Source organism: Boleophthalmus pectinirostris, unplaced genomic scaffold, assembly GCF_026225935.1.
Source record: "Boleophthalmus pectinirostris isolate CB_2022bp ecotype Guang Dong unplaced genomic scaffold, ASM2622593v1 HiC_scaffold_19, whole genome shotgun sequence".
NCBI classification, from domain to species: Eukaryota; Metazoa; Chordata; class Actinopteri; order Gobiiformes; family Gobiidae; genus Boleophthalmus; species Boleophthalmus pectinirostris.
The window spans coordinates 20,393,877-20,408,017 of NW_026571140.1; the positions used below are offsets into that span (position 1 = coordinate 20,393,877).

The 14,141-nt window shown below is 38.2% G+C and overlaps 2 protein-coding genes across 2 annotated transcripts; one reads left to right on the forward strand and one right to left on the reverse strand.

Moving 5' to 3' along the window:
• The first annotated feature begins 6,458 nt into the window (after positions 1-6,458).
• Positions 6,459-9,000, forward strand: zgc:162592 (uncharacterized protein LOC561993 homolog). Its single transcript, XM_020941553.2, has 2 exons — positions 6,459-7,400; positions 7,730-9,000. The coding sequence occupies exons 1-2, from the start codon at positions 6,593-6,595 to the stop codon at positions 8,023-8,025; spliced, it is 1,104 nt and encodes a 367-aa protein (XP_020797212.1). The 5' UTR covers positions 6,459-6,592; the 3' UTR covers positions 8,026-9,000.
• A 1,077-nt stretch (positions 9,001-10,077) lies between these two features.
• LOC110175451 (cytochrome b5) lies at positions 10,078-12,921 on the reverse strand. Its single transcript, XM_020941632.2, has 5 exons — positions 12,473-12,921; positions 12,155-12,283; positions 11,188-11,208; positions 11,073-11,104; positions 10,078-10,982 (listed from the first exon to the last, which is right to left on the reverse strand). The coding sequence occupies exons 1-5, from the start codon at positions 12,650-12,652 to the stop codon at positions 10,889-10,891; spliced, it is 456 nt and encodes a 151-aa protein (XP_020797291.1). The 5' UTR covers positions 12,653-12,921; the 3' UTR covers positions 10,078-10,888.
• Positions 12,922-14,141: the final 1,220 nt, after the last annotated feature.

The following is a 14,141-nucleotide window of genomic DNA, read 5'->3' on the forward strand; positions in this document are numbered from 1 at the left end:
ATGTTAATGTCATCCCAAGGTTACATTTTTATGAGAAATTTGTAAATGTAACTCGAACACACTTAAAAACAAAACTGCAATGTGACCTCCACATTTACTGACATACTAAGTAACTGTTTGGCCATTTGTCATGCAGCTTAGTAAGTGGCAGTGCTTTGATGAACAGTTGATATGCTGTTTACATTGTCTATTAATGCAGTAATGATTTAGTTTACTGAGCCACACATGCTGCAGAAAATATAGCGTCTGTCTGTGATTGTAAAAGGTTATTTGAGTCACACTTTTCTCTCCTGCAGCTCATTTCTATTCACTGCAAGTAAGTTGACATAAAAGGCTGACGCACATTTGGGTGACGACAATCCAATAAATATTTCTGCACTACCAACAGGAACAAGCGATTAAAAAGTAATTCACTAGCTGAAAAAAAGAAAAAAAAAAAGACTATAACTTGCACCACCTGGCTGTCATCAGGAAGATCATTTAATGCCATACGATGGAACATTCTGGGTAAAGCAATAATATCTACATGTAAACAAGCAGGTGATGGACCCCGAAATGAAAATGTATATGGTTCACCTTCATAAGGTCACAAAAAGTTGCTTGTGTTTTGTGTAAATGTTGTCTCTCAGTGCATATGTCAGCACTGTGACTAACTCTGCATAATGCATAATGCATAGTGCATGACTGACTGGAGTGTATACCTGTCATTATATGCCCAATGTACTGATTACAAATAATCTGGCTCACGGCAGACTGATATGTAGCTCTGTGAATTGAGCTCTGCACATTATCAATCTGGGATGACTCCCACTGAAAGCGATTGGGACCTATCAAGACATTCAAATTAGCAGTCCAAAATGAAAACAGACGAAAGATTTTTCAAAAACAAAAATAGTCACTATTTTTTCTCAAATACACTGAAGTATATCTGTCATCGTAGCCATGCTTGTTTTGGTGTGCTTGGACTCTTTAACTTTGGCTTCCATCTTAACCATAATGCTGCCCTGTGATTGGTCCAAACTCACGAGATGCGGGCCGCTATCGCACCAGTGGGAGCCTGTCTAGATAGGTTCTTGTGAGAATCTAGTGGCACAGGGTTAGATTAAATATTTAAAAACGTAAACTTTCAATGAATTATTCCAAACTCATGCTAAGTAATATACTACAAAAGAGTTGCTAAACCCAGAAAAGAAACCACTTTAATAACAACACTGACAGCAAATTACAGAGCCCATCTTAAATAATTAGTGAAGTGGTTGCTTTATTGGACATTAGGCATCTACTCTCACAGGATAGGGATACTACTCTCACAAAGGCCATTATTTGTAGACTTGCCTTTGTAACTGCTATACTCAGAGCATATATTTTAAAAAACAAGAATAATCTGAAGGTTTTTGCACATGTAGACTTTACAATGATGAATGCTGCACATACTGACATTAAAACACATTAGAGAATAATACATAGACCTACTTTAATCTTTATCACAACAGGGGCCATAGACAAAGCTAAGATACTAAATTAAAGGAGGGGCAGAGTTATGCACTGTCAGTGAAAGATACAGTGAACTGGGGGAGCCTAGGGAAGTGGATGTGGCAGATTCCTTTCATATCAAGTCAGAAGGGAGCAGCCTGAGCTAAAATAAAGCCTATTTGTTGCTGACCAACAAGGCTATACCTCTGAAATGTGTTGAGTAAGCGGTACCAGCAGCAAACATATAAAGTGGATTTAGCAAGGTAACAGCAAGTTAAATGTAGTTTTGAATTACTTAGAAAGTTTGCAAATAAATATGTGCTGACTACTCTAACAATACTTCACAGAATAATTGTGTCCTTGGATTGTCACACCAACTAACTTTGCCAGCTTCAAATCTCTTTAGTCTTTCCTCCTCCTCATGTCTAAATCTTTTTAATAATTGCCTTATTTAATCCTATAACATGGGAAACCATTTTGATGTCGCATTCTTAATACTTTCCTTCTCCACTCGCAAAGATTTTCAATGTATTCAGCCAAGCTGCAGCTCAGCCTTCTGTTTACTGTACCCAACTGTTTCAACATTGCATATGCACTGTTACTTAGTTCAAATATTGAATAACATTCAACCAACTGGCAACAAACATTCAGAAGTTGTGTATTACAGTTTTGAACCATACTTTGATAGTAGGCATCATAATTTCACCCCTCCAAAATTGTGATCACACTGTAAAAAGAGAACACCATTCACAAGTTCTATTCAGTATGTCCAACCTCTATAAGAAGAGCCAAAGGTTCTTGTGCAGTTTCTAAAATCCCTAACAATGCTCAGAAACACTAAAAGTGAATATGTGCTTCTATTGGATGACCAGTCAGGTCTCTTCAAATGAAAGGTAAAACAGCTCTTATGCAAGACTTACACTGAATCTGGTTTAGATATTTTTGTACAAAGTGGAGAGGCAGAAGCACAGTGACATACAAACATTGTGTAACAGGGTCAATATGCTCTGCTTAAATTACACACAGTTTTAAAGGAGTAACAACCTGCACTGTGAAAAGGAATATGACTATACAGATGAGTGTGGCCTGTTAATTGACTTACTGTAATACGAATACTCCCATTGCAAATTACTGACTAGGTTTATCATCTTTCCGAGCTGCTGGAGTCAAATTGTAGATAAAAGCTTAATTGTGTACAGAGTTTGAAGGACACAAAGCAAGTCCAAAAACAATATTCAATCACCATTTTATCACAGTTTAAATTATGTTGTGTTTCTTGCTTACTGCTTTGCTGGCATAGTGCAAATGTGTTTGTATTAACTTTTACAGTTAGACAAAATGCCAACAAGAACTAAGCCTGCTGTCAATGTGCAAAAGAGGATGTGCCTTACACAACACTTTAATGTCTTTTTCACCTGCAAGGCCAATTCTGTCCACTGCCAAAGTCCTTATCAGGAGACAAACAGTGAACATAATCAGCCATCAAGCTCTGGGCTTAACAGTATCCTCGATATCTTGCGTCATTCCTCACTCAGAGAATGAAGTTGCCCACACATATGCGCTTCAGATCAGATCAATGGCTCTGTGCACATCAGGATGCTGCTGTGCTGTGGGTGCTCAATGGAGGAGCCCACCCACTTGCAGGATATTCAATTGTACACAATCTATCCGCTCTGGTTCAAGCACAACATTTTCACATGGGACTGACAATATTTTCACATGCACCATTGGGAAATGTGTACAGAAATCTATATGTTTATACTACTGTACAGAAGATAAAGACAGTAAAAGTATATCTGGATGACACACAAGCCAAATACAGTAAGCTGTAAATTTGGCTCATATTATAAAAATACAAAGGAAGATAGAGTCTATGCACATAAGTAATAAAGAACGGCTTGACAGTCATGATTCAATATATTGACGTTGACCCTCAACATCTTGGGAGTGGTCCATTGAAACAAAGGTTTCAAAGGTAGTCAGTGTCATTGTGATTCAAAGTTTGATTTAAAGATTCTGGATGGAAACCAAAATGAGCTACCAGTGAGCATGATATTACCATGTTTTGATCAAGCAGTTTTTGTCTCAGGACACAGAATTTTGAATTCCCCATATTTGTGTCCTCTTAATTGCAAAAGTGGATAATTTCATATTTGTTCTATACTTGGCCCTAGTAGACACTATATTGAAGATAAAATGAGGAGAATAAACCTTTTTTTTGGCTATCCTGCTGATTCTCATTCTTAATCTAAAGTAGAAGTGCAGACCTGAAAATGTAATGATCTCTATAAGTATAAAACCAAGGCTGCAATGACATATCTGTGACCGTCTAGCACTATATAGGACAGAACCAGATAATTGACTTCAAGATGAAGAAGTCTACAGAGAAAAAGAGTGCAAATTTTTACCCCTCCTCCAGCATCATTTTAGACACCTCCTGGAGAGATCTGCTCATTAAGACGCAGCAAAACACATATATCAAACAGAGAAAGCTGTCAGGTTCTTACCCTGTGGGATCTGCCGGTAGCAGCAGAGGACTGTGCTAAGCTGTATAAATGTATATTACGGTCCATCCATGTATACTTTTATAGAAGACGTTTTCCCCACAGTGCAGGCCTCTTCTGGACAGGGATTCGCTTATTATGAACTAGATCCTTAAGATGTGACTGGTGATTAGGAAGGTCTTTTGTGGTTATGATATTTTATCATCTGTAATCTCACAACTGTGATTATACACATTCATAAAGATTATATTCACATTATCAGCAGCAATGTGTTTTCTTATTAATGCTATTGCAAAGAGACGTCTTACAGCCCGTATCAGCAGTAAAAGTCATGGCTCGTACTAACTTTTTCATAGTTTTCAGCAAACATACATGTTGAATTCAGTATAGGTTCTTTCACAAAGCTATACTGAATTTACATTTACTGTCAAATTATAAAATATATGTCAAAAAATTGATTAGAACCACAATTGTTATAGCTTTAGGCATAAAAAGCTTCATCAGTGGTGACATGGCTGAGGATAGAATCTGCCAAAACCATGGAAGATATTCCACACCTTGGCTAACTTTAAAAATGCAAACTCATATGAATTGTTAAGATCTTGGATTATACTTTCAACAACCATTTTTCTTTTGCCCTCTTTTGTCATAAAGTTTCTCTTTTGGCATAGGCCAGCTGCCAGTTTAGAGCTGTTGATGCTTTCTTCCCTGAATGGAGGTGGACAGGAGACTGACACTGATGAGGTGAAACTGTCAGAAATTGGACTGTGATTGGTTGTGAGATGTCAGTCTTTAGATCCTGTGGTGTTGACAGTGTGTAAGTGTTTGACTGACTTACCCTATTGTTGTTGATTAAACCTGCCAAGATGAAGGTCCACCAGTGACATGCACAAGCAGCCTGCTCAACACATAAATATGAATGAGTAAGACACTTTATATAACTTTAAAAAGAACAAAGATAGAAACTTAGTGCATTTGGTATAACAAGACAGCTTTAAAATTATTTCAAAAACAATAACAACAAAACAATAAATAATCAAACAAGTAAATAAATTGATAAACATGGAAGTAGCCTACAATAACATCAAGGTGGTCTGCCTTATGGAAGGGTCATTCTAGGCCTGAAGAGAACTTCCTCTGTCCTCAGGCTCCCCAACACTACAAGGAAAATTATAGTTATTGGTGCAGCTATGCCGGTCATCTCTGATTGGCTAAGAGCTACCCCTCAAACCATCTGATACCAGCAGGAAAATAATACACACTACACAAGAGACCATTTTTACCAGATCATACACACTGTAAGGAACCATGTGATTTATAATATAACATAAAACTCTTTATAACTATTAGACCAAAAACTGGATGCCTGTAATATTTGTGGTTGGACAAATGAAGTGGCACATATTACACTATTTTCTGTTTTCTTTGCATGACATCACAAGGTGGAATAGAGCATACTGAGCCTGGGAGATGTAGATAGACTACAGTAACAATGCATCGTTACTCAAACATGTGTGAATGAAACAAAACAAAAAACCCCGGCATGCTTTTGAGGAGGTAAAAGCATTATAATATAGCCTAAAGCTGACAAGAGTCTATTTTTACATAATAGAGGCAATACATCTTAAGATTATATTTACTGGAATAAGCAAAGTAACTATTCCATTTTTTGCTTTTCTTCATCCTATGCCAACATAGGGTGACCAGGGGTCCCTGTTTACCTGGGACAGTCCCAGTTTTGAGCCTTGTGTCCCCTGTCCCAGCAGATTTATACAAAATCAGTGATTTGTCCCAGTTTTACACAAGAAATGTCCCAGGTATCCCTATTTTTGACAAATTTGATGCTTGCCAACAGTAAAGGGAGGCATAAATTGTAATTTGCTTTTGGTAAAATACAGAAAATTGCTTAAAAATGAACAAAACACTAAGAAAATGTGACTATACTGACTCACATGTTAGTTCTGAATGGGCCGAGTGCAGAACAGTTTTCTTTAATTATGCAATTCTTTCACAATTTTATCATTACCAACCACCACAACCCAGGCGTGTCCCAGTTTTTGATTTTGAAAATCTGGTCATCCTATGCCAACAATCGGGGTCAGCCCTATGCTCCCTTATTTCTAAGATTTTTCTCAAAATTAAACTCTAAGTCAAGTAATTTTTATTTTTATTTTTTAGGGTCCTTTGCACCATGACCTCTGCATTACATCTGTAGTCTACTGCTGCTGGATAATAGGTAACTGACTACCAGGCAACCAGATTAGGAGAAATGGGGATATATTTTTATGCAAATTGATGATGAAGTAAATGTGGGGACATACGGCCTAATTTAGGAAAGAAAAAAAAGGCTTGTTGACCCCAAGGCTTATGTTTGGAATAGGATTTAATTTTATGAACAATGAAAAGTACTTCAAGCAAATAAAGAAATGCAGTTGTGCTTTTGTAAGTCCGCCATGATGAGCCCCGTGCAGAGGGAGGTCACACCCAGTACTGATTGGCACAGGTGTGAAGCTGATCGTCAGCCTGCTCTGAACCATGGCACTGTCAGCAGCTTTTACAACTTTCTCTACTGTATGGCTAACGATTTGGTCGCACTGATGGCTTTATGAGTAAAAATGTATCTAAACTTCAACTTCTCATCTTTTCCTGTTGACTCCAATTCATCCACCACATCGGACATTGAGAGATCGCTAGAGCTCACTCACCGCGCCATTAAAGTCTGCGTAATAGTGGCTCTGGGTGTGATGATTACTCTGGGGAATATTGCAGTTCTCCTGGTCATCTCCTCCTCCGTGACCGGGTGGTCAAGAAACTCCCGGTACCTGCTGCTGTCTCTCACCGCTGCAGACTCGGCCTTTGGACTGCTGGTCATGCCCTTGAATCTGTGGGTGAGTCTGGTCAAGGACTATAACGAAGGGCCAGATGCGCTTTGTCACGTGGTGGCCTTTTGCAACGCTACGGTCTACTCTACCTGCATATACACACTGGCAACCATCAGTCTAGAAAGATACGTAGCAGTGTTTTACCCGCTCAAATATTGCGCCATTTTGACCAGAAAAAGGACTTTGCTGCTCATAGCCTTTTCGTGGTGCTTTCCCCCATTTTTGTTACTCCCAATATCTCTGCCAACAGACATTATCCAAGTACACTTTTCTACGGCTTCATTGGTCTGTAACCCCTCGTACTCCACAAATGTGCTTTACTCCCTGAGCCTGACTAGTTTGATCTTTTTCCCTTGTTCTATTATTATGACCTACTGCAACCTGAGAGTGTGGTGCGCAGCCAAAAAACAGAGACTGAAATTGCGCCAATATGACTGTGCTCGCCGCAGCAGGCCCAATGTGGCATCCAGGGTGCTCGTGCCCGTGATGGCAGCATACTACACTTGCTGGACTCCTTGTATAGCCGCTATGATCTACAATGGTATGTAGGCTAATGATACAGTGGGCTACTTTAAGATTGGTTTGTTGTCATCATTATTAGAATAATATTTTGATAAATTATAGGCTACATTTTGATGAAACGTGGGAAGAATGAAAATGAGTAAATTTCAGCTTGCTGTTATTGTTTGATTTTCTCCAGAGAGCAGTAGACATACACATCTAGTTATAAGCTGCAGTCTTCCTTCATTTTATTAGAAAAAAAAAAAAACATGCATTCATGCTCCCATCTCCAGTGTCTCTGATGATGGTAACTATGCTGTTGTCAGGCAGTTGCTACCTGTCCTCATGTCACTCTTGTGTGTCTTGCAGCAGTCTCTGGGAGAAGTGTACCAGAGTGGGCAGAATTTGTTGTGGTGTGGCTGCCAACCTCCAATGGCTTCCTCAACTGTATCTTCTATTTCTGGATAAACCAAAGTTTCCGCAGGAAATTCTACCACATCCTGCAGAAGCTCACCCTGGCCTTATGCCCAAAGATGGCCCATATCTTTGGGTGCTACTCTACTTCCCAGATTCAAATTGTGTCCAACATTTTTGACAATAACAACAGTGTACACGGGCGGTCAGCCAGCGTATCGTCCACAACCACTTTACTGTCCTTGGCATAGGACCTCAGCATCACAAGAGCAACCCTCAGAATTGCAGACAATCTTCCCCTGTGAATTTTCTGCTGTGCTGCCAGACTCTGTAGACCTGATAATGAAATGGTATGGTATGAAATGGTAAGAAATGAACTGCAACACTCAAGTGGCAATGTAATACAAACATGTACAGCTTCAAGCATCATAATTTAATTTTGTTTTATATTTTTATTTAGTTTCAGTCATGGTTTCTGTTCTGTTGAGTGGAACATGTTAACTTTTGTCTGGATTATGTATTAGGGTTTTTGTTTTACTCATGTACATTTGAATACACTGTAAATGGTCTCTTAACTCACCCTTTTAGTTGTTTTATAGTTTGTGACAAACCTATGTAAAGCCACTGTTTTTATATACTTAAATGTGTTTGCAAATATCAGTGTTTCTTACTTTAAAATTCAGATATCAGATATTTATAAATTCATTACCAGGACCAGATATGAAATGTTGACAAACTGGCATTGAGATTAGTAGCACTTTGAAGGATTGTGGCCATCTAGCATGCTGCCAGTTTAAGGCCTTGGCATATCAGCTGAAAGACGTTAACCTTTTAAGTTGTGCTGTTTCATGTACCTAAGGAGAAAAGTAATTAAGCAGTTACACTTTAGAAAGGTCAACACATTTGTGCCAGCTGGAGATAACTCTGGTACCTGCAAGCTGCTTTGGATGTGATTGCAAGATATCCATTATATCCATCCACAAGGTTGGTTTTAATGTAAGTCCTGATTCAAAATAATTGTTGAACAGACAATGGAAAAGCAAGGTAATTTTTATGATGCCATTTTTAGAGATGGAACCAGAGCTGTTGCCCATGACTCACTGCTACATTTTGATGACTCTTGTCAGTTGCACTGTTAAACAAATTACAAAAAATCTTAAATTTTGTATGTTTATGTAAATCTAATGTTTTTGCATAGTTGTGTAAATAAAGTATAATGCCTTTAATGTTACCTGTTAATGCACCATTCTTTTCCTCAACATGTAGTTCTCCCCAGGGACACCAGACATCTAAACTTTAATCTTATGTTTTATTGGCATTAAGATCAGCTGTGATGAAATAGAGACTGTATTGTTAACTACAGGTATTAGTTTTATGTTAGTTATAGGTATAGTTTTTATGTGTTATATAAAAACTTAAATATTGTCAGCATTTTTTAAAAGGTTGTAATTGCTAAGATCTGAGTGCGACTTGGGCTCAGTTACAATTACTCTTTAAAACAAACAAAAAGATTTAGACTTTTGGTATAATTGAAATGTGAAATTGATAAAAACAAAGACAAATTGCTAGAAAATCAAATAAACTGATTTATAAGCCAGATGAATACGCTTGAATCATTTCTACCTGTGAAATCGCATGGTCCCCTGTCTGTTACTGCCACATGTTCTGTCAGACATGTTTTGACATTTTTGCAGTGTCCGTCTCTGAAGACAGTGGAGTGTTGTGCATCAGCAGCCTAGGCTCTGTGCTGATAGAAATAAGTGGTTCGGTTAGAGAAGAAATGGATGCTGCTGGCTACTGGCTTTATGGCTTCAGAAACACCCAGATACAACTTACTTTCTCATAGAACCAATCACTTGGTCCGTTGATTGCTAACATTGCTGTCACTAAAGCATTTACAGGGTTCATGCCATTTTTACTGAATTTGCATACCTGGTTAATACATACAATTTATAATAATCAAAGGTATTTTATCTTTCTTTTAGCGCTTGTCCGTCCAGTGTTTCCAATTATATGACTGAAGTCGAACTATTTACAATGACGGTCAAAATAACATGGTTGCAGTGTCATCTTGTGTTCAGGCTTGAGTATTACACTACATGCTCCTACGTTCTACCGTCTTTTTGCATTTAGTCTTTGTTATTCCCAGTTAGTTATGAATTCAGCTACTGCAATTTATCCTATTTAATACTACATAAAAAGTATGAAACTCCGGTCAGCTAAAAATAAATTAGCGCTGTGTCATAAGTCCTCTGTTGAGACAAATCAACATCACTTTACAGACAAAAAGGTCAAAAACACAGTTAATTAAATTCTGTTTATTCAGAAATGTGATGGCAGGCGAAATGAACATAGCAAAAATAGCAGCATGTTTATGTTCCATAGTGTGGCTCTATACAATAAGGTTTTAAATAACATGTATGGTCTAAAATTTCCAGTCTAAACAAGCAAATGCATGTACAAATATTCTTTCTGGATGAAGTGAACATGGGTATATTCTTAAAAACAATGCATATGTTTAAGTGCACACACAGCTGCCAGGTACTTTCATCCAAACACTAAAGTGAAATATCTGCTGATAATGGATCTAAAAATAAACAAGTCAATCTTAATCACTCAAGAGCAATTATGCCATTCACCAGTGTATTTATAGAACAAGAATAAAAGTTTATCATTTTTAAAATCATATAATTTTTTGCATTTCTCATAAATCTTTAATTATTTTTGAATAATGGCTTTCAATATTAAAGAAAACATTTTTGAAAAGTGAAATGATTTGTGATGATGAATGCTAAATCTATGGAAATCATTCACAAGCAGATACATGTATGAGCAGTAAGAGCAAAGGTAAACAGAGTCAAATGCATAAGTTAAGACTTTTAAGTACCACCCCATATAGTGACATAGACATTTAAAAACACACGGCAACTATTCCAGACCATCCTGCTGTTCCCAATGCTCTTAACAAGACATGAACAAAGAGTTTAAGCCTCTGCTAATTTACCTGCAAATAACAGACGTTCACAAATATTGTGCATTCAGGAAGAGGAGGTTTTGGTCAACATTTCAAGGCCTTCAGATGCAACAAGCAATTTTGAATGCACTTAGCAAACCTCAGGAGGACTTGTGTTCAAATATAAAGTAACGGTACGCCACACCTACAACAGCTGCAGCAACAGCAGATATCAACCAGGTAGACCAAGTGTTGCTACAGAGAAGAGACAAAAAGAAAAGAAAATCATTGATAGACCAGTAACGTAAAACTGTTGTACAATGATACAAGGTTACAATCCCTTACCTGCTTTCTCCTGAATTTGTGACATTAACTTCCTAGAAAATTAAAATACATTACATTTTCCATTTCAGATCCCTCAATTGCAGCATTTGTACAAGTATTACTTATTAGAACATACCTTTGGCTTTTTCCTGTCATCCTGTAAAAAAAAAAAAAAAAAAAAAAAAAAAAGAGTGATTATGACTGTCAATTTAACAGGATACCTATTTGCCTTGAAGTATTACATGCTTAGTCACTGTTTGCCATCTTGTAGTAACATTATTTGTATTCATAGACATTACTGTTCTCATCAAGACTCTGCATTTAATCCATCCTTCCACCAGTGCCTCAGGGTGACTTCTCGGAAGCAATGGGCTACAGTAGAGTGCCTGAGGACCCATCTCCAATTCTTAAACCAGGATCTTGGTTGCTATGACAAAGTCCGTCTCCCTGTCACTAAGGATGTGCACCTCACTTTCCTCCAGTGTGCCGAGCAGGACCACACTCTCCCCCATACACAGAACAAAGCGTGGATGCTGCAGATCACTTCCCAGTACACCTAGTAAGTCCTTTCTCATGCCTTTCACAATTATATTCATTGGAAGAATGTAACAAACACACAAGGAATATTTACCAACATAATAATGTAGCACTGTATGGGGTAATGACCGAGTTATATAATGCTCACGGAAGAGGTTTGAGGCCTAAAAAAAAAGGTCTCTGGCTGATTGCAGTGAGAGGAACAGTAGTACCCTGATACAGCAAGAGAAGAGTGTACACTCATTGTTAGGAGTATGTAACTTTACTTGTAAATATTGCCTTGCGACACTTTTAAATAGCAATGTTTCTTGCTATTATTATTCATATTATCTGATGGCAAAGCTGAAAACTTTAAAATGTCATATAAAAGCTTGATGCCAAATAATGCATTAATGTTTTATAGTGATTTTTTTCCAGACGCTCAAAGTCACATTACAATTGGGGGCATTTTTCATTCACTCCATACCCAGTTGAGGTAAACTACTATTCTGGCCCAGCTCTGCTTAGCTTTTGTGATTCTGAAATCAGGCTTTGACCAGGAGGTATGGCATATCTGTTGCACTTACCGGATGTAGCTCTCCTACATAGTACTGCTCCAGCATCTCCCTGGCATCAGTGGAATGTCCCACATCTTCAAAGCTCTCTGTGGCATCTGCGCCAGCCTGCTCCAGCAAAACCTCCTCACCACCAGGATGCTGCAAACACAAAACAGTTGTATATTTAGAATGACAGTTGACGGAAGTTATTTGTCCCGGTCGGCTTCCATAGGTCATCTCAGGTTATCTCGGTGTCCCCTTGACGCACAATTACAGCTTGCAAATAATCGATCATTTGGAATAAATTACATATAATGTAATACGCACAGTTGTGAACACACTACATACCTCCTCAAGGAAACTTGTAATGTCATATACTTTATCGTGAATAATGAGCCATGTGTCATTGCTCATATTATGCACTCTTATGTCCTCTAACGTATAATACTTGACATCTTCTACTGCACTTTTTTCATTCCCGGGTCCACCGTCTGCGTTTAAAAGTTTGTCGTTGGCTTCTTCTCCCATTTTAACGCAACAAAAAGACTCCGCAGAGAGTGGTTTGAGATGCTAACTATTAGCTTCTCTTAACCTGGCTAGATAACTAGCGCAAACAAGCAACAATTTCGACTATGAGATCCTTGCTTATGAAAAACAATAGCGTACACATAAAGCATGAAAAACAATAAAAGAAACACCAATGTTAATGCCAGTGACAATTACGAAAGCGACGGCTGGTGAGATAGATCCATGAAGCACTAGAAAATCCATAAGCGGCACATCAGCAGACATGTGAAACCAGCCAATGGGCTGCGCTGTAAATGTGCATAGGGCGGGAACTACCACACTAACCAATCAAAACTCACGCTGTGGCCTCACAACCAATCAGAATTGACCACTTGATGCTCGCCAGAGTGGGAGCTTTACCAAGGGTGTTTTTAATAGATAAAACAACCTATTTCAGTGTAGAGATGTTATCACTTTGGTAGGAAAACACTGGATTAAATTTATGTGGCTTGCATTTATAAAATACAAGTTTTTCATTGCTCAAAAGAACCTTGAAAAACATGCATTCTAACTGCGTGCAGGCCAGGGTGACTCTACAAAGATCTGACCAATAACTTCGCCTGATTAAGTCACCTGTTGAAAGGCTGGTGGAACATCCTAGACCAGGGGTGTCAAACTCATTTTGGTCCGGGGGCCGTATCCAACCAACTTTGATCCCAAAGGGGCCGGATCAGAAAACTCATGTCATATAAACCCCAAAAATAACAATAACTTCAAATATTTGTGCAGAGAAACACAAATCTATTACAGAAATCTTTTTTAATTGATGAACTCTTTCTTATTATAATATTATAATATTATGAACCTGAACCTGAAACTTGAAGAAAAATTCAATTTCAACACAATGTTTTAACAATAACTTGTATGTAAACAGGAATAAGTCAATTTTTCTTGGAAAATCCTGCACTTGGCTCCACTTTTCTCATGTTGGACATTTTGTTGATCAGGGTGTCACAGTCAACAGTCAAAACGATCGTCCTTTAAGACCGTTTGGAAAGAGACAAGTATTCATTTGTGCTGCTCTGGTGGGAGGGGCCACGTACAGACACACTGGAGACACTGATATGCTAAGCCCCGCAGAAAATTACCAATATTTTAATAGAAAATATAATTACAATATTTTAGTAGAAAATCACCCAAGGGCCACATTAAAGGTCTTGGAGGGCCGGATCTGGCCCCCGGGCCTTATGTTTGACACCTGTGTCCTAGACAAAGCAATAATATCACTATGGTGACAGATCCCCCTCCTAGAAAAGTTACGCAGAGCACCTTTAAGAGTGCACAAACATGGGCTAGGCCTACCTAGGCTATAGGCTAAAATGTGGACTTGCTGATAAGAGCATGGCTTAAGAGGTTGTGCATGCTGTTGATAACTTATGGATTCCATGGAATCAGGCCTACATAAGAAGATTGGGGTTTTGTTGCACATAGCCTGTGACTTTTGTATCAG

Excerpts from the sequence above, each read along its gene's own strand:
- LOC110175451 (XM_020941632.2), bottom strand. The coding sequence starts at position 12,652 with ATGGGAGAAGAAGCCAACGACAAACTTTTAAACGCAGACGGTGGACCC. Across the intron at positions 11,209-12,154 it reads ATGTAGGAGAGCTACATCCG|GATGACAGGAAAAAGCCAAA; the intron begins GTAAGTGCAACA and ends TTTTTTTTACAG. Across the intron at positions 11,105-11,187 it reads ATGACAGGAAAAAGCCAAAG|GAAGTTAATGTCACAAATTC; the intron begins GTATGTTCTAAT and ends TTAATTTTCTAG.
- zgc:162592 (XM_020941553.2), top strand. The coding sequence starts at position 6,593 with ATGTATCTAAACTTCAACTTCTCATCTTTTCCTGTTGACTCCAATTCA. Across the intron at positions 7,401-7,729 it reads AGCCGCTATGATCTACAATG|CAGTCTCTGGGAGAAGTGTA; the intron begins GTATGTAGGCTA and ends TGTGTCTTGCAG.